Genomic DNA, 24,185 nt, shown 5'->3' with positions numbered 1-24,185 from the left:
CATCGGGAATCGACAGGAAGCTCTTCCTTCGTGGTCATGGACTGCATGGGAGGGTCAAATTATCCTCGATGCGCTCGTTCGCCCGTGGGAAATGTCCATAAAATCGACCAAAATTTCTGTTGAACTGATGAACAGCGACGAGAAGCTGTCCTTAGAAGACTACACACGTCGCAGAATATCCGGGGAAAGCATAATGGTCTCCCCTTTCATCTGGGTGGAAGGCTGGACTCTGTCTGTGGAGTTCAATGGACATGATGACCAATGGCAAATGTTTGGAACAGACAGCGTATCTAAAAGGATTCACATGTCGTTCTACAACGTTCCTTTCACAAGAGAGGATTTGTTGAGCGGTAAAAGACCAGTACGAAATTTGATTGCACTTATACTATACACAAACGGCATATGTGCATTTGGTCTACTCCTTGAAGAAAGTACCCGCGAGTACCACCGTATTGGAGTCATGAGTTGCACCGTAGGTTATGGCTTTCCTAGCCCCATGCCAGAGTCTCATTTGAAGAATATTCGTGGAGTGACTCGAAGGTCCATTAGGATCGGGTGAAAGTTGAGAGATTTGTATACTGGCTCTATCCTTAGGTTAAAATGATAGACTATGTGAATTAAATGGTAAACATATGTATTTAGTCATCATTTTTTTTAAGCAGCACAGTAAGGTGAAGAATGCTTACGCTTCGTTACACACTTTCTGTGTAGAGTTGAAGCAAGTCTCCGAATATTAATGCGAGTTTTAAATCATCAAGCTATTTCCGAAATCAGATTCTGTCAGTCAGAAGCGTTGGAAAGTCAATTTTTTCGGCACCCGATATGGCGTCTTCTGGTCTCGGCAGTATCCAAATAGACCAGAAGTATAGGAGCATGTAGAGTAAGTTAAGTTAATGTCGTATAACATGAGTATGTATCATTCATGATTATCCACAAACTCCCGCTACCCATGCCAAATCACAACAGACACATCAGCAATCATGCCGAAATCAAATGTTTGCAGGCAAAGCACACACTCAGCTCGGCCTCAACTCCACTCCTCACTCATACCAAATTCCCCCTCAACTCCTGCTCCCTCTCAATCGCCTCAAACAGACTCTTAAAATTGCCCGCCCCAAACCCCTCAAAATTCCTCCTCTGAATAATCTCCACAAACACCGTCGGGCGATCCATCAAATGCTTCGTAAAAAGCTGCAGCAGATACCCACCCTCATCAAAGTCAATCAAAATATCCAACTCCTGAATCTTCTCAAAATCCTCCTGCAGCTGCCACCTGTTGACCTTCGCGGTGCGGGCCAGCCGTTCGCGCATGGCGGCGTAGTAGGTGTCGGGGACCTTGATGAACTCGACGCCGCGGGCTTTCAGGTTGGTGATGGTGGCGAGGATGTCGGTGGTGCGCAGGGCGATGTGCTGGACGCCGGCGCCCGAGTTGAAGGCGATGTATTCTTCGATTTGCGACTGCTTCTTGCCGTGCGCCGGCTCGTTGATGGGCATTTTGACGACGTCGTTGGGGGAGGACATGACGATGGATTTGAGGGCGGAGTATTCGCTGTTTTTGATAATCAGCATTTGTTGGATTTTACCCAAATAGGGAGAAAGGGACGTTGGGGGGAGAAGAGTCAACACTCACGTGCAAATATCCTTATCATCAACACTCCAAAACCGATGGAACCCCAGCACGCGCTCGTAGTACTCGCACGCGCCCTCCATCTCGTCCCAATCCTGGTTCCCGACGCAGTGGTCGATGGCCTCAAGGTCGATCTGCGGCAAGAAGCGGGCGGCCGGGTCGACGGCCGTCTCAGAGCGGTAGCCCGGCAGGAAGGTGCCGGTGTAGTCGAGCTTCTGGATAAGCGTGTGCGTCGTGTCGCCGTACGTCTGGATGGTGGCGAGGCGCACGGCGCCATCGGATCCTGCGGATTGCGTGTGCGGCGCGCGCACGACGACGGCGCCGGCCGCGATGGCGGACTCGTACACGCCGTCGACCGAGTCGACTTCGAAGGCGACGTCTGTAGTGCTTTTGTCAGCATCATGCGTACAAACACGATTGGTTGGTCGTCATCAAGGACAAAGTCACGGGACCATGGGGCGGAGATAAGAGGCGTACGTACCCTTGACGGCATCACCGTGCTTCTCCATGTGCGCGTGCATCTCCCGCACTAGCGCCTTTTCCTCGTCGCTGAACTCCGAGCCTTTCTCGATAGCCTCGAGGCTGCGCAGCGGGCTGCTGAGCACGAACGTCACGCCGCCGTTGCGCACGACGTGCGAGGCCACGGCGCGCGACTTGGTCTCGAGGCCCTTGTATGCAACGCGCTCGAAGCCCATGCGCATCATGTAGTAGGAGGCGGCTTGCTTCGCGTTGCCAACCCACCAATGCACATGGTGGTAGCCGCGGTAGGACTGTAGTGAGGCCTCATCGGCGACGGGCTGTGTGGAGGGTGATTGTGGTGGCGAAACGGCGATGGGCGCCATGACTACTGTTTTGTGCGGAAGGTGGTTAAAAAGAGAACAGGACCTGGGTTCTGAAGTTCCTGAAAGAAACCAAGCTGGAAATGCTGTGAAAAATGTGCTCTGAGATTGCTAAATACTCCAGCACGCAGCGCTGTGGTTGAGAGACAGTGAAGGAGAAAAAAGACGGCTCCCCGTACTCCGCTTGCAGTTCATATAGCGAATTTCAACGCATGTGCCGTGTTGCTAATCCCCTCATTGCCGTTCGCTGACGTACCGGTCAGCATCGCAAGAACCGTCGTGGACCGCTTTGTGCCGCTGCACGACCCTTCCCAGTTGGGGAGGTATGGAAGCTTGGATAGCGCGGATGGACGCGGATAGGCGGGGCATGACGATGTCCAAGTGCGGATATCTCAGGAAATCCGTGCCAAGACCGCCGTGGCGCTCGGCTTGCGGCGGGCCAACACGATGCACCTGAACAAAGACGACCTGCGAATAGGCTTGCCACGGATCGCTAATCAGGGGGCCTATTCAGGATCCTGAGGATAAGCCGCCTGCGCGGGGAACCGCGGTGTAGGGAGACCGTCCATGTGCCGCAGGTTGGTGGGGTCATATTATTTTAAATCCGCCTCTTGAGTTGACCTGCCTCCAAATAAGCCGCGCCTACCTTTCGCTTTCCATATACCCATTATTTGCAGCACACCAAGTCAGCATGGTTGCTCCCACGCCTGCTCTCTCGTCAAACGACGCGAAGGTCCTCTCTGCCCTCTTTGACCCCGAGTCTTCGCCCTCGGCCTCGATCAAGGTGGTACCACAACCGCCGCAGAGCCTACCTCACATATCCGACTCGCTTCTCCCAACTCTGCAAGCTGCCGAGCGTTCAGCCATTCTCCCGCTCAACACTCAAAAGCCCTCGCTCGACGACGCCAATGCTGCGATAAAAGCTCTCGGTGAGCTGATTGAGCAACATCCAACCTACGCATCCGCCTATGCAAACCGGGCGCAGGCGCTGCGATTAAGAGTCGAGGATGAGGACAGGATGTTTGAGGATGAGAACGCCGATACAACCGAGGCGCTACTGGCGGACCTCGCAAGGGCAATTGAGCTTGCATCGCCCGCATCACCACAAGACCCACTATCACCACCCCAGGCACGGCTGCTAGCCACAGCACACACGCATCGGGGTTACTTGCTTCTCAAGGCAGCCAAGGCAACTGGTGAAGCAAACCTACAGAGTGGGCCCAAGGAGCTTAGAGGGAGGGATAAGGACAGCTTAGAGGAGATGGCGAGCCGGGAGTTCTTCCTAGGAGGTCGGTACGGCGACAAAACGGCAAAGGAGTTGGCCGTCAGGACGAATCCGTACGCGAAAATGTGCGGCGCCATCGTAAAGCAGGCCATGAGGGAGGAGATGGGCGACGCGCCCAGAATTGACGTCGGAGGTATAGGCGTGTAACTTCTGTAAAGAAAATATCATAATTTAAGAGCCAATCATCAGTCAAAATGAGAGCTGACATGGTGCGAAACGGCCAGCTCATCGCCTTCAAAATCGTTGCACACGGGGCACACCTGCGTTGCCGAGCTGAGGCCTGTCGGTTCACGGGTGTCGTCATGCCGTTCTTGAAGAGGGTGGTCCGGTGGCAAGAAAGCATCTAGACTGTAGCCAGTCGGTGGGCCCTCCAGATCCTCCTCTTCTCTTACGTCGCGGTACCGTATGTCGAATCTCGAGTTTGATGGCCGTGTGGTGGTTCTTACTCCCTGGTAGATGCCGCCATCGGGCTCCCCGTTCCTTCCTAAATTGCTCAGCCCTTCAGACCCAGCTCTTGCTTCTTGCTCGGTGGCCATGCGCCGCACGCGACCCACGCGGCCATCAACGAGGCGAACCTTGATGCCACGCGGGTGGTTGCCGCTGGTCAACACATCCGCAACGGTTCCCTGCACCTGACGGCCGGTGGGCTGATCGATTTTGAGGACGATGGAAACGTGGGCGCCAGCGACGACCTGTTGGATGCTGGGGACGCTTGATGGCGCATTGAAGTTGTTTCGGCCGCCGCGCCCGGAACCGCCTCGTCCTCTACCACCACGGCCTCTCCCTCTGTCGGCGGATTGCTGTTGCTGGGGGCGGCCCTGACGGTTGCGAGGCCGCTGCATCATGGTGGCAGGAATGTGCAAGGTCGGAGAATGAATGACGACAGGGCGAGGGGTTGGGGTATGTGTGGACGGGAAAAAGTTGGTCGGCCGGTCGGGACTGGGGCATGTCGAGCCGAGCTTCCCCGCAAAAGCCAGCGTGCGCAAGTCGCGTTGCTCGGATTTCAAACGCCGACGTCAGTCGCCGCGGAGCAGCGCGAGCTGTTGCGGAAGTGCTGCGGGCGCGCGAAGCTCAAGCCAGCCGGAAGCTATATCCCACTCCTGCACCAGAACAGCCGATCCGCTCCCAATTCTCCAATCGACGCAATGGCTTTGTCGTCTTCCCCGAACCACCACCGCCTTCCTCCGCATTTTAACTCCCCACCCTGACTCTCTCCACGTTCTTTTCCTGTTTAAACTTCCTCCCCTCCTCCAATTCGCACCTGCCAATTGCACATAAGCACCAGAGACAACTGTAACCATGGCGAAGGTGTTTAGCTACGACGAGGGTATGTATCACCTCACCACCACCCCCAGCAGCACTCAACGCTGACGCTCCCTCCCGCAGTGTCCAAGCACAACACTCCCGAGAGCTGTTGGGTAGTCCTGTACGGCCATGTCTACGACGTCACATCCTTCCTGAACGAGCACCCGGGCGGCGCGAAGATCATCCTGCAACTCGCCGGCACCGACGCAACCGAGGAGTACGACCCCATCCACCCACCCGGCATCCTCGAAGAAAGCCTCCCCGCCGAAGCGAAGCTAGGCAAACTCGACGAGACCACCATCCCCAAAATCGAATCCGCCCCGGCGGCGCAACAGCAGGAGGCCAAGTCAGCAGCAGTCGGCGGCGATGCGTCGACGGACGAGCCCGAGGGCCCGCCGGACCTGGACTCGCTGCTCAACCTGGACGACATCGAGGCGGCGGCGACGAAGCAGATCAGCGCCAAGGGCTGGGCCTACTACTACTCGGCCAGCGACGACCTCGCGTCGAAGACTTACAACAACACCGTCTACCGGCAGATCCTGATGCGGCCGCGCGTCTTCGTCGACTGCACGGCGTGCGACACCTCCACCACGCTGCTCGGCCACAAGGTCGACATCCCGCTGTACGTCTCGCCGGCCGCCATGGCGCGCCTGGCGCACCCGGACGGCGAGTGGGGCATCGCGCAGGCGTGCGCGCGCTTCGGCGCGCTGCAGGTCGTCTCGAACAATGCGTCGATGACGCCGGAGCAGGTGGTCGCGGACGCCGCGCCCGGCCAGATGTTCGGGTGGCAGCTGTACGTGCAGACGGAGCGCAAGAAGAGCGAGGCGATGCTGGCGCGCATCGCCAAGCTGCCGGCGTACAAGTTTATCTGCTTGACGCTCGACGCGCCCGTGCCGGGCAAGCGCGAGCACGACGAGCGGAGCAAAAATGTCGGGTCGAACTTGCCCGTGCGGTCGTCGGTGCAGGAGGGGTCTGCGAGCAAGCCGCAGAAGAAGGAGGAGAGCGGTGGTATTGGGAAGAGCTTGTTCCAGGGCACGGCGCCGGATTTGACGTGGAAGACGACGCTGCCTTGGCTCGCGCAGCACACGCAGCTGCCTATCGTGCTGAAGGGCATCCAGACGCATGAGGATGCGTACCTGGCGTCGTTGCATGCGCCGCAGGTTAAGGCTATTATTTTGTCTAACCACGGTGGCCGTGCTATGGACACCGCGCCGCCTGCCGTCCACACGCTGCTCGAGATCAGGAAGTACTGCCCTGAGGTGTTTGATAAGATCGAGGTGTGGGTCGACGGCGGCATCAAGAGAGGCACGGATGTCGTCAAGGCGCTGTGTCTGGGCGCGAAGGCGGTGGGTGTCGGCCGTGCGGCATTGTACGGTCTGGGTGCGGGCGGCAAGGAGGGGGTTGCGAGAGTGTTTGAGAGTGAGTGGCCTGAGATTGCTGATTCGACCTGAAGAACTCATTGCTAACCATGATAACAGTCATCAAGGCAGAGACCGAGACCGCGATGAGGCTACTTGGTGTGGAGAAGGTGGAGGATTTGGGAATGCAGCACGTAAGTTGCTTCACTGTCCATCAAGCTCGTGGGTTGTCTACTAACTGTTACTCAGATCAACGTACGCGCTGTGGAGCGCGATCTCTACGACGGCCCTTCGAACCTGGCCAAGCCTGCATTGTGGGAGAAGGTTAAGGCGAGATTGTAAAAGCATGCGGGTTAGAGGAGTTGAGAGACAGGAGAGACATTTACGAATTCTTCGAGATGAGTTGTCATTCATACCCATAGAGGAACGATATATTTTCTTTCTTCCTTCCATTTGAGCCGACATCATCACATGTGATCTATTCAATACGCTCTCTATACATTTTAGGTGGGACGTATCCAGTGCCAGTCAGAAGCCATTAACCTTCAGGCAAACTATGCACAAAAGCACCTTTATCCCATTGTTCACGGCTTCATCTCCAGTTAGCCGACCTTATCTATTACTTTGCAAACGGAAAGTTAGAAACTCACCGCTAACACCGGTCGAACCTAGGGTTGAGCCTTAGAGCCAGTCGCACCCAGCACAAGGTCTTGCTCTCGTCCAAGTACTTGCTCTATTGGCTCCCCCTGTTTACACCCCTGGCTCAAGTCGGACTCCTGCATCAACGAGATGGTTTGATACAAGCTTTATTGGCGATTATCCATGGCTGGGAGGAAAATCTTAATGGCTGTAAGGTGAGTTCAAGACTGTTGGCCCTTGAGCATGGGTACAGGGGATGTATGAACTGTCAGGCATCTTTCAGGCATCCTTGCATATCATGGACCGAGTTTGGCTTTCAAACCCTGAATGCTGACAAGGGATTGCAGGGTATGTGAGTCTTCTACGTAGGACTTGGTATAGAGCGGTCAGCTATACGCTCGTTAGTGGAAATATTTGCAGGCAGCGAACGGTCGCGCAGATAGGGGTGACGCAAAGATCAAGAAACAGGCTCGACTGCAGCCAACATGGCGGAGAATGGAATGTAAGTATCGCGCCATTCGATGATGAGGCAGATTGAACTTGATGCGAAGCCGGATGAGTGCTGTTATCAGCTAGTTTTGAAGGCTGCCCGGAACGCCATATGCCGCTGACATAGCTGAGGCGGGTCAGCCGATCGAAGGACCCTGCATTTCGATCGTCAAACATCGTGAGCAAAATCAGGAAAATGCAAGTAAGAAACGACTTCTGTGGGCTGCCGGCAGATTTTCAGCCAGTGCTTCACACAAGCCGGTTGGATGCCCGCACTTTGGCCGGCACTGACTCGAGAGTAGATAAGTTCAATTGGCCAGATTGCTGGAGACTCGGTTGCCTGGGGAAACGAAAACGAGAGATCAAAACCCTAAACATCAACACTGTAAACAAGAGGCTCGTGAGCCCAGAATCCACACCCGGCATGATCTCCGCATTCATGACATCAGCGGCTCTGCATCCACCCGCAACGTCCATGGATTGCGGGTGTAGGGCTGAAACGTTCACTCGGAGATTTTGAACCTAGATGACATGTTGTTCTCCCGGAGTCGCCAGCTGGCACGAGCCGCGAAACTCAGGGTGCACGAGAGTCCGAGCACAGGCTAGACGTGGCAGTGAGTTCGAGAAAATTGAGAAGAAAAAAACTTAACCGCTTGAGGAAGAGCCAGCGTGATCTCTTTCGGCAGCTAACAGGCATAGCCCGGCCGACGGACACGACCGAAAGAACAGGCCCTTTAAACACTATCGGGCGCTATTCCCGCAGGCACGATGGAGGAGCTCTTCTTTAGCCGGGCAGCGATCGGCAGTGGCGGTAGCGTGCAGGTCGGGGAGACGGATGTTCTGTGGAGGACACGCATCGACTGACAGAAGGGTTCGGCAATGCCGTTGCTGCAGGTGTTTTGTCGGCGGGCAGGGCCCCGGTGCATCGGCAGCGTCAGGCCTCTGCTGCGAGCATCGGGCAGGAGGAAAGTGGAGGGCTCGTGGTGCGCCGCAGGGTGGTCCGCAGGTCCCTGTATCGGGCCTTCACCGCCGGCCAGCAGAGATCGGCTGGCTCTCAAGCGGATGCAGGCGGGCGCTGGGCGAACCAGATCTGGACTGAGTCGAGGCTCGAGCGAGGCTCTGCAGGCTCCCTCGCGGGAATTGCTCTCAAAATGAGACGGGCGGCTGCATGTCCGCAAGGCTGGGAGCCGGGGCCACAGTGCCAACAATACATGGCTCGTGCAGGATGGAGACGGGACCTTCCCGGCGGATCCAGGACAGCTGCGCGGTGGAGGCGAGCGAGGTGTCGGTGAAGATGCAGGGAGCCGATCGGCGGCGCGCTTAGACGGGGGCGTTGCTCGCGGCAAGGAGCAGCGACGCACCCAGGTTTTGGGCGGTGTTGAAGGCGGGAGGTGTGGTTAAGGGCCCGGTTGGATCGCTGCGATCGGCGCCTGGCCCTGCAGCAAGCGAAGCGTGCGCCTGACGCTGTGCACGGGGGCCTGACGGAAATTCGAGGCCGCAACGACGACACCACCACGCCGCGCCCGGGCCACCGACTCTTCCTCTCCAGCCGGCCGTGCTCGCCGCCCCTCGCGCAGCTCCAGATGCAGCACCTGCAGCGCCAATCGCCAGCACGCCGAGCGCGGCTCCGGCACACGACGCGTCGCCACAGCTGGCCCCCCATATCAGCAGGACCACGGCGCCCTGCCTCCCTCCAGCCAGGCCGGCACCGTTGGGCTAGCTTTCCCGTACCTGCAGCGACGCCGTTCCCGCTCGCACCCCAGCGCTGACGGCATCTGGGCATGAGTCGTCGGGCCCCGAACACGTTGTACGGGTGGAGAGCGCCCGCGCTCGTGCCGTCAATCATGCCTTTGCGCCATCTTCCCTGCGCACGCATCGCTACTTACGTGCATATAGTGTCTTCTGCTCCTGCACCGGTCTCTGTCCCACTTGTTCTGCTTGCCACCTCCACCCGCCGTCGGTCTGCCCGTCGACCGCCCGCCTGTCTGTTGATTTCCGCTGTGTCTTGATTCCCCCTTGTCCCTGATCCGGCGCCTGAGGCTCGATGCGATCGACTCTGACATCACTGTACCGCCTACCGCTTGATCGCCTCTCCGAATGTCTCCCAGCCGCAAGAAGCTCGCAAAGGCGCGGACCCACCCTTCGAAGCGCTCGAGCGAGAGTAATGACTCGCCAAGGCGGCACCAGCGCTCCCAGTCTGACGTCCCCCAGACCCCACATAGTCAGGAGAACCGCTGGAAGAGGAAATCCAGGGACTCGCGTGGCCGTAGCAACTCCGTTCTCTCGCCAAAGAGGCGCCCGTTAAGAGAGCTGTCGCCTTCCGAGCGCAATGGGCGTTCGCCGTCTCCTGAGCGCTGCGAGCAGCCTATTTCCCCCTTGACTGTGACGGAAATGGAGGAAGCTGCACAGAGCGCGAAGCAGCGGGAGCAGGAATCGTCGTTTATGGAAAGACCGGATAGAGGCACGCCGTCGGGAACCTATTTTAAGTCACCCTTCCCTACCCATCCCTCGCAAGTATTGCTGCCAAGCCCCATTACCCCGAGCTTTTTCATTACCTACGACGACGGTCCCGCCGACGACGACACTGAGGAGGACGATAGCCCCGCTGAGGACAGCCCCGCCGAGGACGACCCCGCTGAAGACGACCCCGCTGAGGACGACAGCCCCGCCGAGGAAGAAGAGGAGGACGAAGAGGAAATTTACCAGCCGCACGAGCTGTCTGCTGGCACGTCGGACGCCCCGGAATTCTTCAAAGAACTCGCGGTCGAGCCCATATCTGCGGGAAGCAAGCGCAATTCCATCGACTCCACTACGTCATCCATCGAGGATGAGGATGAATTGCCGTATCCGATTTCCAATCCAAGGCCGTCCAGTGATCTCTATGGCTCCGTCAATTCGCGCAGTTCAATGATGCAGTCCACCATCCGGTCCATTCCTCCCTCAGAGGCCGACCCTTCGGCGACTTCGGTGCGCTCATCAGCATCTTCAGAGACATTTTCGACGCGCCATCATGACGACCGGAAATCTACGGGCAGCAACTGGACAGTCCACGCTCCTATGACTGCGTCAACGCGCCCCACTTCCACCAACCCACGGACCCCTTCCCCTTTCGGACTTTGTGCAACGCCCACGCCTCTATACGGCCCCCGCAGTCCCGGTGTTTCTAAAGACAAACGGCCTGTTTCAACATTCGGTAACCCTCTGTCGCCTTACCTGGAAGATGATGCTGTCATGCGCCCGGTGTCCGCGAGCGATGCATATTCAGGGAAGGTGTCTAATTTTGGCTCCAGAGATGAGCTCCTGGCCGACCTTACCCCTCCTACAATCTTCACTCCATCTCGGAACTCAACAGCCACCAAAGCTTATCAGGCAACATCGGATCCCGACGAACACTACCAAGAAGTTCGTAGCCTATCTCGCAGTGTTTCTGGAATGTCGTCTGCTACCGCCGATGAGAGCGAACCCAGGGCTCTCAGGATGCCAAAGAGGGTTGCGCGGCCTAATGAGCGCCAAAATTGGACTGCACAGCTTTCATCTACTTCAGCTCAGGCCGAACCGATCCACCACCTGCCTCCAATTCCTTCGGCGCCACATAGCCCTCCCCCGACAGAATTCAGCTCCCGTGATACCGCCAGCGCATCTCTCGTGTCTCTCCCGACCATGCAAATCGAAGGTAGCTCGCCGTCATCGAGACCGGACAGCCAAGACAGAGGCGAGGAATCTTCGGCTGCAGCAGCTGCACGACCCCGGCTCAGGAACCCATGGCAATCGATGGACTCGTCGGCTTTCTTCAACATCATGTGCGGTCGAGATTCTGAGACTGGTGAAGACTCGGCAGCGAATTCGCGGCCTGCGACGAAAGCAAGCAGATCAAGCAGTGTCGGAACCGTCCTCTACGTTGCGAAGGGACTTCCTAGATGGGCTAGGTAAGTTGAAACTTCCCCTACGTGGATTAGTCGCTTTTACTCATGACTCCAGGTCGTTTTACTCGAATGGCGACACGAGTGTGATCGGCTCTTCACGTCCCTCCACGCGGTCTAAGCCATCACAGAGTTCTCTCCGCCGCGCCAACACCCACAGCAGCGGTAGCGGCGATAGGCGGAACAACCGTCACGAGAGCCGAACGGCCAGCAGCTCGCGGCCCACTAACACGGCGCCGACAGAGAGCCCAGCATCGTCGCAGTTCAGCATCGCCAGCATCCAACGCCCGCGCAACCGGCCTCGCAGCACCATCATCAGCGAAAACTGGACGCCCTCGCCGAACCTGCCCGCGCAGGCGACCGACGACGAATACGAAGACTCGTACAACCCCCCCTATTCGTCCAGTTCGTCTTCGGACGATGCCGCCAACGACTCGGACTCCAACTTCGACATGTACTCGGCCGGCATCGAGCCGCACGCCCCCAGCACCGCCAACACGAACACGACCGGGACCGGCGGACCGGCGTCGCGCCACCAGCACCACCATCACAACCCGTACCAGCCGCAGCTCCGCAACATCTCGGATGTCCCCACGGCGGCCGACGACTCCCCGCACGGCACCCAGCGCCGCTTCCCGTCGCGCGTGTGGCAGCACTTCTCTGGCCAACTGCGCTACTTCGGCCCCGCCGGTACCCAGAGCCACGAGACGCCTCGCCTGCACCGCGAGAAGAGCTACGCCGCCAGCAACAAGTCGTTCCGGTATCTCCGTCCCAGCAGCTGGATCTGCGGCGATAGCAGCAACATCGACAATCCGAACCGGCCTGCCGCCGACCGTCAGATGTGGCTGTTTTGCCTCGGCTTCTTGCTGCCGTTCGCGTGGATGCTGGCGGCGCTGCTGCCCGTGCCGGAGAAGAAGAAGCGTGGGTTTGGAGAGCGGTTTTACAGTCGACATGGTGAGGAAGAAGACGATGGAGGCAGTCGCGAGGGTGGCGAGCAGCAGATTAGGGTCGAGAAGCGCAGGCAGCGGCGGGAGCAGCAGCGGAATCAGAGCCGCGCTGTGGAGGCGGAAGATGGTACCGGCGGTGTTGTGGATATCGAGGCGCAGATGGAGGCGGCGCAGTTGGGCGCGCTGGCGGAGAGGGAGCGCGTGCGGGCGATTTGGTGGCGTAGGTTGAATAGGCGGATGAGCGTCGTCGGCGTGGCGATTATCGTCGTTGTGGTTGTTGTGGTGGCGGTGACGATGACAGTTTGAGGTTTGAGGGTCTGAGAAGAGGTGGGATTTTTCATTTGTCTGGTCTCCTTTGTCTTCACTTCTTCATCTTTTTGCGGCAAAGGTGTTCAAAGTTTTTGCGCATTTTTTCCATTGCATAGCTTGGTTGGGTTTTTTGTTTCGGACGGGTTTCCTAGATACCTCCCCGTTTCTTTTTGGGTGCATTCCTCCTTTTTAATCGTCGTCGTTTTTTTTTTGCTTTTTTGCTTTCGTTCCCCCTGGAAGTGGGGAACTTTGGAAAAAGGGGGAAACAGATTGGGCATCGTGGTGTTGGTTTTTTTTTCTTTTTCTTGTTTCTTTTGTGTCTATTTCCTCTTCTCTCTTCTCACGACAGCGGTTTATGATCTGAACGAAGGAAAATATGAAAAAGCGAAATGTGGCGAATGGTGGGATTTTATTTTCTTTTTACTATATAAGATTGTATAGTCTTTGACACCTCTTTGTACATATGTAATTTTTTCTTAATCTTCTCTTCTTTCCTTTCCGTCGTGGGATGTATACTAGAAAAAGGGAGGGGCGGTTGGGCGGCGGTCAGTTTCGGGATACTGACAGGAGGCATTCCATTGGGAAAAGGATGAAAGGAAAGGGAAAGATTGTACAGTGTGCGATATGCAAAGCAATTGCTGGCCTAACAGCATATATAAAGGTGGAGGCGGGGTATGTGGAACTAATCAAACATCTAATAATTCGATCATATTTGGCCGTTACCTCCACACATTTGCTCTCCCGCATCATCATGGCAATTGCCGTCTTTCTGATTTCTTCCCCAATCTGCGTTTTTATCACCTTCGTCTCTCTAGCCCCACCTGGATAATCATACAGGTGGCCTTGGACATCTCGCACTGAGGTGGTAAATTCCGTCATTGAACGTTTGGTCCGGGAGGCGCCGGATGATTTTATGAAATGGCGTTGCGGTGGCGCAGGGAGGCGCTTTCAATTTTCACGGGAAGGAGTGCGGGATGCTCCCTTTAGTGTACCACTGGTGAGCGAGTGGAGAATACCTATGCAAAAACGTGGGGCGTGGACACGAGCATACTACGTAGTTGTGCTGATCCAGCTGGGCGGTCGTTATTTCCCACTCTGGGTATCGCTCGTAAATACACGTTTAAGGCAAGTAGAAGCAGATCGCTTACGCAAGAACGAGGCTCACGTATAGGAAGAGGCAGTGAAGTACAGCGACACGAAGAATAGTAGGGCCGTGGAACAGGGGGGACTACGGCCCCCTGCGATAAATGTTTAATATTATCTGTGAGACATTATTCGACTTATGCAGGCGGTTGGAGCTATCGTCCGGACGTGAATGTATAACTTTTAATTCTACATTTAAGTCCGGACAACAGCTTCAACCACCCACGACATGAGCGAAAAACAAATTAACGCTAGCAATACCCCTCTGTAGTGGGAGTGAATCTTTAATATATTGTAGCTAAATATAATCGTAAATCAATTGGACTAGATTCATTCAAACGTGCGCAGCCGAGAACCCCTGAAAAAGAAGGAATCGTCCAAACCAAAATCTCTCATCTCAGTCGTCTATACTTTACTACTAACGTAGCAACTACAGCCGCAAACACAGAGACTCTCGCAGTCAGTGCTAATGCGACTGTCTTCCGCACGATGTCGTAGTAACCCTCGAGCAGGATGCCCACCGCCGACGACCTGGTCGCGGGGTTCTTCTGCCCGAGCCTGCTGTAGTACCGCTCTACGCCCAAACCGCTGATACCCGATTCCGGCGGATCTATCTTGCCGTTCGCGGGCGGGCGGGCCTCGACGCTGTCCAAGCCCTCCTCGACGGTGATGGGGGCCTGGATGCCGTTGTGGTGCTCGGCCAAGACCTTCTCCTTGCGCTTGCGGAAGGAGTACGACGTGGCCCAGAGCAGGAAGCGCACGTCGAGGGGCGTAAAGGTCGGATAAGTCCACAGGCGGACGGCGTTGTAGGGCGGAATCAGGTCGAGGAAGTCGGCCATGATGCCGAGCGTGAGCCCCCAGAGAAGCAAGGGGGTGTCCGTGCTGGCCGACGGCTGCACACTGCTGCCGTTCCACCAATTCGATAGTTGGGCGGACACAGACCGGCCGCTGTGCTGCTCGTCGCCGCCGTCTTCCGGCACGAAGCCAGGGATGGTACTGCAGTACTCGCTCTGCGAGGGGATCAGCCGGATGGCGGCGAAGATCATCTTGCCCAGCATCGCGCGCAGGAACCAGCGCTTTATGCCGACTTCTTGCTTGGCGAGGCGGTTGGACACGTCTTCGTGCCAGTATGTGCGTTGTGTCGGGGAGAGCAGAGCGCGCATCGAGACCCAATGGCAGGACCCGACCTCGGCGGGCTGCAGGCGGAGGGCCGGAGGCTCGGGGTCGGTGAGGAGGTAAATGTACGGGCAGAGAACCATGAGTCTGCTTCATGTTAGCTACCATCCATGTCGACGGCCCGAAGTGGAAGGTGCTTACGGTACTTTCCCCCACGACGTCGTGACGACGCGCTCGGGCAGGTTGCCCACGGGAATCGAGTTGTCGTCGGTCAGCTCGATGCCCACCTCCTCCTCAGTCTCCCTCACGGCGGCGGCGCGGTCGTCGGCGTCCTCAGGGTCTCTGCGGCCGCCGGGCAGGGCGACGTGACTGGTCCACCTGTCGCCCGGACGGTGCGCGCGCTTAATGAACAGCACCTCCGGGTCGCCATGCTGCACCCAGCCCTGCGCGAAGAACCTGTCAAGCCTGCTGTCGACCGACTCGTCCTCACCCCTGCCGCTCCATTGGGCTCTGTTCTGCTTGTCCGGCCAGTGCGAATAGCGCGGTTGGACGCGAATGATAAGCGCTACGGATGCGCGCTTCTTGCAATTCGGCGGGTTCTCGACGTAGGGGTATGGATTTTGCGAGAGGTCTTGGAGTACGGTCTGGAGGTGAGAGAGGAGTTCCGGAGAGGGAGGGGTCTCGGCAGCGGCAGGCTCGCGTGGTGGTGGCATGATTGCGACGTGACGGAGGTGCTGGGGAAAGCGTTCCTGAGGCTGACAATTGACGCGATGTCGGGGGTCCGCTGCGCGAGTCATTCGGGCCGCCATTGCGTCAGTCCGGTTGTCAAATGCGTCTTCCGCTGATAGCCGTTCTGCCTTACTTCCCAACAGTCTTCCTCACTTCATTCTTCACTTTATCAATCGATCTGCATTTGCAAGAAACAACATTCAGTCTATTAGCTACTGCACTGCCTGCTAACTAGCATCACTTCCAGAGTGAATTCAGAGACCATTTTGACGAGTCTCATCGTACTTGTATCTTTCCTCGAGGTCCTGTGCGCAAGTCAGTCTGCCGGTCATGGTCAACCTGCACTCGAGGCGAACAACTTACCCAGTACTTGTTGAAACCAACTCCCTCACAAACTTCCGAGTATGAAAGAATCATCGGAGGCGCGCCTTCCGTCATTGACTTCTTCAGCGCCTCGAGCGTTTCGCGGATGCTCTTGAGCTTCGCTGCAACAAGCGTCCATGGATAGGCCACCGCGCAGAATCCCAACTCGGCCAGATCCTTTGCCGAGAGGTTCTCCGTCTTACCACCCTCGATGACTGCTACCAGTCAGCAACCGTATCCGGTAAGAACTGGCTTCTGAAAAACTCACTGTTGGCAAAGGTAGGAATGCCAACTTCCTCTACGCACTTCTTCATCGATTCACGGTCGGGCAACGCTTCGACGAAGACAGCGTCAACGCCAATTCGCTTGAACTCCTTCGCACGCGCCATAGCTTCCTCCCATCCATGGATCAAAGCGTCCGTCCTGGCAAGAATGAAGATGTCCCTGCCCTCATCCCTCGCATCGCAAGCAGCCTGGATCCGAGCGTATGCTTCGCCCCTGGACACAACTGACTTCCCTTTCGTGTGGCCACACCCTACTAGCAGTTAGCAAGCGTTACAAAATTGCTCCGGATACGTGCTCACGTTTCGGCCAAGTCTGGTCTTCGATCATGACTCCAGCCGCCCCTGCTAGGGCGAACGACTCGACGGTCCTCTTGACGTTGCACGGACTTCCATAGCCGGTATCACCATCAGCCATGATTGGAACCGAGACCTGGCGCACCGTCTCCTGGATCTTGTTGCATACTTCCTGCAGCGCAATGTAGCCGGTATCCGGAAGCCCGTACGAGCTGGCCACGGCGTATCCGGCGAGGAAGGTCATTGGGAATCCTGCTTCTTCGCACAGCCTCGAAGAGAGCCCGTCGTACGAGCAGCAGTGGGCCAGGATCTTTGACGGGTCGTTGTGGGCGTCGAGCATCATGGTGCGGAGACGTGAGGCCTGGATAGATGGGATCTTGCCGCGGACATTCTTCAATGTGATGGTGACGTCCTGCGCCTGTCCCTGCTTTCCTGGCTTTGTAACGTCATGCTCGTCGAACTTGAATGGGTAAGGGACGGTGTTGACGATGGATTTGGACATCTTGTAGGGTTCGTGGGAAATCAGGTATGAAGAAAAGATGAGTTTGAAGTGGCTGTTCCAATCTCAATCCGGTCGCCGCTCACTTCTCTCTTTATATCCCTTCAAGCCCTCAACTCTACACTCAATCTGCCCCCGATGTCGCAATGAATGGTGGGGCAAGAGTGTAATTCCACGGAAACGTAAGGTAAGCACGGATCTCGGCGGATATCTCTGGGCAGGGATCGTGCGAGCCCTTGACCCAAATCGTTACAAGGCGCACGCGGGGCCCCGCGTTCCCCGCACAATCCATGATAGATCATTCGCGCTTAGGCAATGCTTGGCCTTGGATCTACATCGCCCAGACAGATATGTGGCTGGATTTGTCTCCTTGCCGTCTTGGACGTTTTGAATAGCCAGAAGTACCGGATATCTGCTCTACAACGCGGATAGCTCAGCGTCTTGATTTCCTGGCCGAGGGTAAAAGATATACACAACGAAAGAGCCTATATAGATGCAAGTTCTCACAAGGAAGATGCAGCAGATCATTTGTCCGTCTTGCAAGTCCCTCTGCTGTACAACTTTAATCCATCTTCCGTCTGACTCACATCTGTTGAGTCTACCCGGCCCGAATGTCAGCCGTAGACGATATCGAAAGCAAGGCGAAGGGGACTGACATAATGCATATTGAGGATGCTGAGAAAGTAGATCAACGCATTGAAGTGTCGGCATCGGAGCAGACGTATGTTCGGAGAAAGGCGAGTACACAGCTTGCAGTTTAGAATTGCCATACTGACGTTCCACAGTTCGACAGGCGCGTTCTCCCTATTGTCTGTACGCTCTATGTACTGTCATACTTGGATCGCGGCAACATTGGAAATGCGAAGGCCGCAGGTGCAGACAAGGATCTTGGGCTTGACAGCAAACAATGGTAGGTCCGGTTCAGGATTACTCAGATCTCTTCCAAGCATGAAGCGACCAGCATTGCTGGACTGGACTCGGTAGCTGATTCGTTTCAGGAGCTGGGTTCTCAACGCCTTCTACATCAGCTATGTGCTGATGGAATGGACAACGATGCTGTGGAAGATCCTACCCGCCCATATCTTTGTGGCGTGTATGTGTACTTGGTAAGTTCATTGAGACTGGCTTTCTGATGGTTGGAATCTGACCAACCTATCAGCTGGGGAATCGCGGCTATGTGTACTGGCGCAACTCACAACATGGCGGGTATCGTTGCATGCCGCTGCCTGCTCGGTATTTTCGAGGCCGTCTTTGGTGCTGGCGCACCGTACTTCTTGACACTCTTCTACCAGCGTCGTGAACTCGGTTTCCGCATGTCTCTCCTGCTTGGAATGTCTCCACTAGCAAATACGTTTGCCTCGTCCCTGGCCTATGGAATCACCCACATCCGGAACTCCATTGAGCCATGGAGACTGTTGCTACTGATAGGTGAGCATCTACCATCAAGCATCCAAACACTCACTAACCCAAAACCCCCCAGAGGGCGCCCCAACCGTTCTCTTCGCCCCCATCGTCTTCTTCTTCCTCCCAGACAGCCCCGGCACCGCGCGCTTCCTCACCCCCACCCAGCGCACCCAAGCCGTCGAGCGCCTGCAAACCGTCGACCGCACCGCCAAAACCGCAGTCAAGTGGTCGCAAATCACGGCGGGGCTGACCGACTACCAGCCATACGTCCACACGCTCATCCACTTCTGCTGCAACTACTCGTTCGCGGCGCTGTCCAACTTCCTCCCCACCATCGTCCGCGACATGGGCTACAGCTCCGTCGACGCCCAGGGGCTCACCGCGCCCGCCTACTTCGTCGCCTTCCTGTGCTGCGTCGCCGCCGCCTACGCCTCCGACCGCTTCGGGCACCGCGGGTACATCGTCGCCGGCGCGGCGGCCGTTGGTGCGGCTGGGTATCTGATTCTCGCGCTGGTGCGCGATGAAGCGAAGACGGACGTGCGGTACGCGGGGATATGGCTGGCTGCGTGTGGCGTGTTTCCGGCGCTGTGCATCAATGTGACGTGGCTGCTGAACAACCAGGGCGGGGACTCGAAGCGCGGGGCCGGGTTAGCGCTGCTGACGACGTTGGGACAGTGCTCGAGTTTTTTGAGTAGTGTGGTGTTTCCGGAGAGTGACGGCCCGTTTTACGTCAAGGGCTGCGCGATCGGGGCGGGGTTTACGGGGTTGATTGTGGTGTTGGCGCTTGGTCTGCATTTCAAGCTTGAGCATGAGAATCGGAGGAGGGATCGGCTGTATGGGCGGGTTGAGGCGGATGCGAGGGTGGATGTGACGGTGGGTGGGGATAAGAGTCGGGGTTTTAGATACCTGACCTGAGATGGCTGGTGAGCGTGGGCGACCGGACTTCTTCTGGGGATTTGGAAACACTGGATGCGCATATGTGAGCGCGGGCAATTGCTGGGCGGCGGAAGATCTCGAGGGGGTACCCGAGGTATATAAATCAAGAAGTCGATCTTTCCTTTCGCCCACAAGGGCACTGGCACGGTTTACGTGGCAGAGTGGTGACTACTCCATTTACCATTTAAAACGAAAGAACAGGCTAACTGCACTTGACTCTAGGCCAAAAAAGGAAAGCAACAAAGAGCAGCTAAAAAAAAAAGCCTATCCACAATAAAAATCCCAATGAAGCCTTGGGCAAGCTTGGGGGTTTTTCCTGCAAATAGTAGCGATGTCCATAATGAGGACACGTGCGCAGTTTTTCGCCTTTTTTTTTTTTCGCCATTCGTCGGTCTGCTCCTGTTAACAGATGAATAGCGAGACGAGTGCCTTAAGAGCGGTTTAAACGGTAAAGGTGATAACGTCGTAGTAGATAGGCGGGAAGGCGCGCTAGAAAGGAAGGTGCGAGTAGACATAAACAACCCCATTACGGCAACAACGGAGCAGCGCTACTCTATATACTAAAAACACATTTATCACCCTCTGATGCTTTTAGTTTTAGCGACAGGCCTTTTTTTTTTTTAAAAAAAAAAGGTCTATTACTAAAGTTGGGTCATTAACACGCGACCGAGGGTCTCAGTAAGAGCTGGTATATTCTTAGGTAATTGTGATGAATTTCCTTACCATTTGATCTTCTTCGTCAGGTAAAAGCGTAAATTATCCGCACTGGGCTATCGAGGGGTGTCGCAGCCGAGGGTCAGCATATACTCGTTATTTTCTCGTGTTATAGGAGTTGAAGCTATCATCCGGACGTGAATGTACAATTGACATTCACATTCGGTCAATCGCTTCAACTACCAAGATGTCGGTTTTCGCAGAGAGAATTGATGAAGCACAGTTACCCCATCTTCTAGGTGTCTCATGTTCTTCGCACCGGCTTTCGGCTGCAATGCTCCTCTGTCATTGTCCATAAGACCAAGAAAAAGCACTATGTACCGTCGGGATATCCCGCCACAAAAGGGAGAGCGGAATTGGCGCGCGTGGATATCCGCCAATAGCCGTGGGCGAAAGCTTAAACCCCTCCGCTCCAACCAAGCTCGCCCTTGAATTTCCTTCAACACCCTCCACTGTCCGACCGGGACGCCAGAGCCTCTCATCTCGACTTTTTTCATTCGTCCCACCCAAAAGGGTACCTAAGGCAGGAAAAGAGCAGGGAAATGCCCGACGAAAGACCGCTGCCGTACCACCCGGGCGCAGAGGACGACGACGACACCGCAACAACCAATGTCGTCGCACGCAATGTCACCCACCCGTCGTCATCCTCATCATCCCATCCAACTGAGCCGAACCAACCCACCACCAATTTAAACGGCAAACGCCCCAATGTAACTTCCTCCAATTCCACCTCAGCAGCCGGTCCTGCAGGTACTACGACCGCCAACCGCGAATTCCAACGCGCCTACAAAGCCTGCGTCCCCTGCCGCAAGCGCAAGGCCCGCTGCGAGGTGGCGGTGCCGCCCGACGGCGGCGTGCCGGGCCCGCCGTGCATGCGGTGCAAGCGCGCGCTGCGCGAGTGCGTCTTCACCGAGGAGCGCGCGTGGAAGAAGCAGCGGTTGATGGAGGAGGAGCAGCGGCAGAGGAGGCGTGCTGGTGGTGCTGGTAGGGATGGTGAGGGGGATGATGAGGATGTGGGTGTTGGCGGTGGTGAGGACGATGGGGAGGCGATGCCGAGGAGGAGTCCGCCGCCGAGGTTGGTGCAGCGGGAGCAGCGGCGGCAACAGCAGCAGCAGGTGGGTGGTGGTAGTGCCTCGGCGGCAGTGGCGGCAGCGGCGGCGGCGCAGCAGGGCGATGAGGGGTTGGCGGATTCGATGATGCGGACGGTGGTGGCGAGTGGGAATGATGCGTTGAATTTGCTGTTTGAGGCGGCGACGAGGGAGGATGCGGTGGCAGCGGCGGCGGCGTCGTCGGCGAGAGAGAGGGGGTATGCGTTGGATGCTGGGGTGGTGCCGCCGGGGCCGGCGGTGGGAGAGGGCGAGCCGGCCATGTATGCGACGCCGGGTTCGAACATGTCTGTTAGCTCGGGGCTGTTGGCGCCAAACTCGGTCCAGTTGTCGGCAGCGTCGGAGGAGGTGTTGGATTTGTGGAAGAACTGCAGGTTTGTGAGGATGGGGTGGTTCACGGCGAGGGAGGCGGTGACATACGTTGACTTGTAAGTTGGTCTGGTGAAGAGATCGGTGATGGGTGAGCTAATAACTTCCGCAGGTTCTTCAAGAACATGTCACCCTTGTCACCCGTGCTTACAGACTATTACGCGGATCACTCAAAGCATTATGAGCTCGTCACGAAAGAGCCGTTCCTGTGCTTCACCATATTGGCTCTATCATCACGCTATCACGTACTACCGGGCGTCGGCGGGGCATCTCGCGGGTACTTCATCCACCACCGTCTATGGGAACACTGCCAGCATCTCATCCTGCGCATTATGCTTGGTCAGGAAAAAGGCTCCACAGCCAAGACACGGACCGTGGGGTCAATTGAGGGACTTCTCCTTCTTGCAGAATGGCACCCACGTGCTCTGCATTTTCCACCGGCTTCAGACGGTTGGGACTCGGGACTCGTCGCCATCGAAGCGCACGACGAGGAGGAACCATCAAGTCCAGAGGCCAATCCATCCGTATCCAACCGCTGGCTTGAGGATGTTATTGAGCCAGCACGTCGATCAGACCGTATGAGCTGGATGCTTCTTGGATGTGGTTTATCCCTTGCCCATGAACTCGGCATATTTGAACAAGAGGAAAGCACAAAGAGACCATCACTTCACGAGGAAGTGCTGGAAGCAAAGAGGAAAGCTGCACGAAACTCCCGAGCCCGGAAGCTGCTATATGTCTTCGTTGAACAGCTTGCCTCCCGTATTGGCTGTACTTCTATGATCCCGCAAAGCTTGAGCCACACTGTTCTTGGGAGGTCCTTTGCCGGAGAAGTGTTCCCTGGAGCGAATCACTCTGAAGCTTTTGTATCCTCGTGGATTGAGCTTACCAAGTTGGTGAAGTCTGCTTCGGACATGCTCTTTCCGTCTACATCTTTTACGAAGCAACTTTTACGGAGCGGGCGGTACATTGGATTACTGGAACACTTCCAGCCCCTTCTGTCCCAATGGCGGGGGAGGTACCTCGATTCACAACGTACGTTTGCTTCACACTGAACTGACAGCCCACACTAACCGCAACAGGACTCGGAGACGTCCTCCAAGACATGCTCGCCATCGAGTACCAATTCGTCCGCATCTTCATCAACTCGCTGGGCATGCAAGCCGTCGTCGAGCGCACCCTCGACGAAGCCGACGACTTCAACTCCCCCGCCGACCCACCCAACCACCATCCCATCCGCCCCCTCTCCGTCGACTCGACCGACTACCACTTCATCCAAGAAGTCGTCGACGGCAGCTGCGAGATCCTGCGCAAGGTCATCAAGCTAGCCGACGCCCAGCGCCTGCGCTTCGCCCCCGTCCGCATCTACCTGCACATCACGGCTTCCGCCATCTACCTCATCAAGGGCCTCAGCCTCGGCGTCTGGAACACCAAGCTGCCCGCCTCGCTCGACGTGCTCGACCGCGGCATACAGGCGCTGCGGTCTGGCACGCTGGATGATATACATCTGGCCTCGCGGTTTGCGACGTTGTTGGAGGTGCATGTCGCGCGGCTAAGGCGGAGTTTTGTTGTTTCGAATCGCCCGCCTAGGCTTGCGTCGCGCCAGCCGTCGGCGGAGAGGATGGGGCCGGGTGCACATGGTGCTGCGGTTTCTGTGGCGGCAACGACGACGGCGGCGGCCGCGGCGGTGACGCCGGCTTTGGAGCAGCAGCATGCTCAGCATAGCCAGCAGTTTGGTGAGAGCGATCTTGATATGAATGGGTTGGGTGAATCGGGCGGGGCGGGGATGCCGGAGGATGACTGGCTTGCGTTGCCGTTTGATCCGTCGATGGCTCCGCTTGGGGCTGGATCGGGTATACAGAAGTTTCCGGGGCTGGATTCAGGCATGCTGAATTTCTTGTGGAATCTGCCCTCGTGAAGAAGACCATTCGTCTGGAAGAACGACCTTACGAAAAAAGTAAAAAGAGGAAGGGAACAAACACTTAAGCTTGAAAAGAAGAAACAGAAATTTGAGACCATTCCTCCACCTCAGCCTTGCGGTATACCAATCCGGACCCTGGATAAGTGAAGCAGTTCTCACCAACATCCCAGTCCCTCGGAACCGAGAAGCGGTCCGACGGAACCTCCCGCTCGGGCGCTTTTCCCGAATAGGCAAGAAGTCTAAAAAATTTCAAATGAACCTCCGTCTCCACCCCGTGTTCACAACAACGAAGCAAAAGGCAAAAGAGATGGTTGGTTGTCTCCGCTCCCAGAATCGAACTAGGGACCTTTTGATGGCAACGAGATATTACAGTCAAACGTGATAAACCAACTACACCAAGCGGAGGAACAGAGAAGGATAGACGGTAGACCGTCTATGCTTGGGTTGTCTGATGAGTAAGCAAAAGACATGATGGTATATAAACACAAAGAAAAAGAGAGAAGTGTTGGGGACTAAAAGAATGCTCCGAAGAGCCCTTTCAAAGGATCGTTTCTGACATGTAGAAACTAACAGAGATATGCGTCAAGCAGAT

The 24,185-nt window shown here is 56.4% G+C and overlaps 9 protein-coding genes across 9 annotated transcripts; 5 read left to right on the top strand and 4 right to left on the bottom strand.

The window, feature by feature from the left end:
* Window positions 1-1,044: 1,044 nt before the first annotated feature.
* Window positions 1,045-2,469, bottom strand: LTHEOB_6108 (4-hydroxyphenylpyruvate dioxygenase; the record flags this gene model as incomplete). Its single annotated transcript, XM_035515328.1, has 3 exons — window positions 1,045-1,549; window positions 1,631-2,006; window positions 2,109-2,469. The coding sequence occupies 3 exons, from the start codon at window positions 2,467-2,469 to the stop codon at window positions 1,045-1,047; spliced, it is 1,242 nt and encodes a 413-aa protein (XP_035373239.1).
* A 688-nt stretch (window positions 2,470-3,157) lies between these two features.
* On the top strand, window positions 3,158-3,898 carry LTHEOB_6107 (uncharacterized protein; the record flags this gene model as incomplete). Its single annotated transcript, XM_035515327.1, has 1 exon — window positions 3,158-3,898. One exon carries the CDS (start codon window positions 3,158-3,160, stop codon window positions 3,896-3,898), a length of 741 nt encoding a protein of 246 aa, XP_035373238.1.
* A 38-nt stretch (window positions 3,899-3,936) lies between these two features.
* Window positions 3,937-4,596, bottom strand: LTHEOB_6106 (Mfs multidrug transporter; the record flags this gene model as incomplete). Its single annotated transcript, XM_035515326.1, has 1 exon — window positions 3,937-4,596. One exon carries the CDS (start codon window positions 4,594-4,596, stop codon window positions 3,937-3,939), a length of 660 nt encoding a protein of 219 aa, XP_035373237.1.
* A 454-nt stretch (window positions 4,597-5,050) lies between these two features.
* On the top strand, window positions 5,051-6,756 carry LTHEOB_6105 (Mitochondrial cytochrome b2 protein; the record flags this gene model as incomplete). Its single annotated transcript, XM_035515325.1, has 4 exons — window positions 5,051-5,078; window positions 5,138-6,475; window positions 6,535-6,608; window positions 6,664-6,756. The coding sequence occupies 4 exons, from the start codon at window positions 5,051-5,053 to the stop codon at window positions 6,754-6,756; spliced, it is 1,533 nt and encodes a 510-aa protein (XP_035373236.1).
* A 2,883-nt stretch (window positions 6,757-9,639) lies between these two features.
* Window positions 9,640-12,715, top strand: LTHEOB_6104 (Serine-rich protein; the record flags this gene model as incomplete). The annotated part of the gene is made up of 2 exons (XM_035515324.1): window positions 9,640-11,468; window positions 11,521-12,715. The coding sequence occupies 2 exons, from the start codon at window positions 9,640-9,642 to the stop codon at window positions 12,713-12,715; spliced, it is 3,024 nt and encodes a 1,007-aa protein (XP_035373235.1).
* A 1,538-nt stretch (window positions 12,716-14,253) lies between these two features.
* LTHEOB_6103 (Nudix family hydrolase) lies at window positions 14,254-15,690 on the bottom strand (the record flags this gene model as incomplete). Its single annotated transcript, XM_035515323.1, has 2 exons — window positions 14,254-15,124; window positions 15,179-15,690. The coding sequence occupies 2 exons, from the start codon at window positions 15,688-15,690 to the stop codon at window positions 14,254-14,256; spliced, it is 1,383 nt and encodes a 460-aa protein (XP_035373234.1).
* Window positions 15,691-15,960: 270 nt separating this feature from the next.
* Window positions 15,961-17,149, bottom strand: LTHEOB_6102 (Carboxyphosphonoenolpyruvate phosphonomutase; the record flags this gene model as incomplete). Its single annotated transcript, XM_035515322.1, has 4 exons — window positions 15,961-16,011; window positions 16,070-16,284; window positions 16,338-16,604; window positions 16,654-17,149. 4 exons carry the CDS (start codon window positions 17,147-17,149, stop codon window positions 15,961-15,963), a joined length of 1,029 nt encoding a protein of 342 aa, XP_035373233.1.
* A 608-nt stretch (window positions 17,150-17,757) lies between these two features.
* Window positions 17,758-19,465, top strand: LTHEOB_6101 (Permease of the major facilitator superfamily; the record flags this gene model as incomplete). Its single annotated transcript, XM_035515321.1, has 5 exons — window positions 17,758-17,867; window positions 17,940-18,056; window positions 18,145-18,252; window positions 18,306-18,574; window positions 18,627-19,465. The coding sequence occupies 5 exons, from the start codon at window positions 17,758-17,760 to the stop codon at window positions 19,463-19,465; spliced, it is 1,443 nt and encodes a 480-aa protein (XP_035373232.1).
* Window positions 19,466-20,742: 1,277 nt separating this feature from the next.
* Window positions 20,743-23,590, top strand: LTHEOB_6100 (C6 transcription factor; the record flags this gene model as incomplete). The annotated part of the gene is made up of 3 exons (XM_035515320.1): window positions 20,743-21,734; window positions 21,788-22,251; window positions 22,755-23,590. 3 exons carry the CDS (start codon window positions 20,743-20,745, stop codon window positions 23,588-23,590), a joined length of 2,292 nt encoding a protein of 763 aa, XP_035373231.1.
* Between the last annotated feature and the right edge of the window lie 595 nt (window positions 23,591-24,185).

The sequence above is a fragment of the Lasiodiplodia theobromae genome, assembly GCF_012971845.1.
Source record: "Lasiodiplodia theobromae strain AM2As chromosome Unknown scaffold_17, whole genome shotgun sequence".
NCBI lineage: Eukaryota > Fungi > Ascomycota > Dothideomycetes > Botryosphaeriales > Botryosphaeriaceae > Lasiodiplodia > Lasiodiplodia theobromae.
Note: the sequence above shows the minus strand (reverse complement) of the source record. Positions and strands in the feature narration are given on the sequence as shown.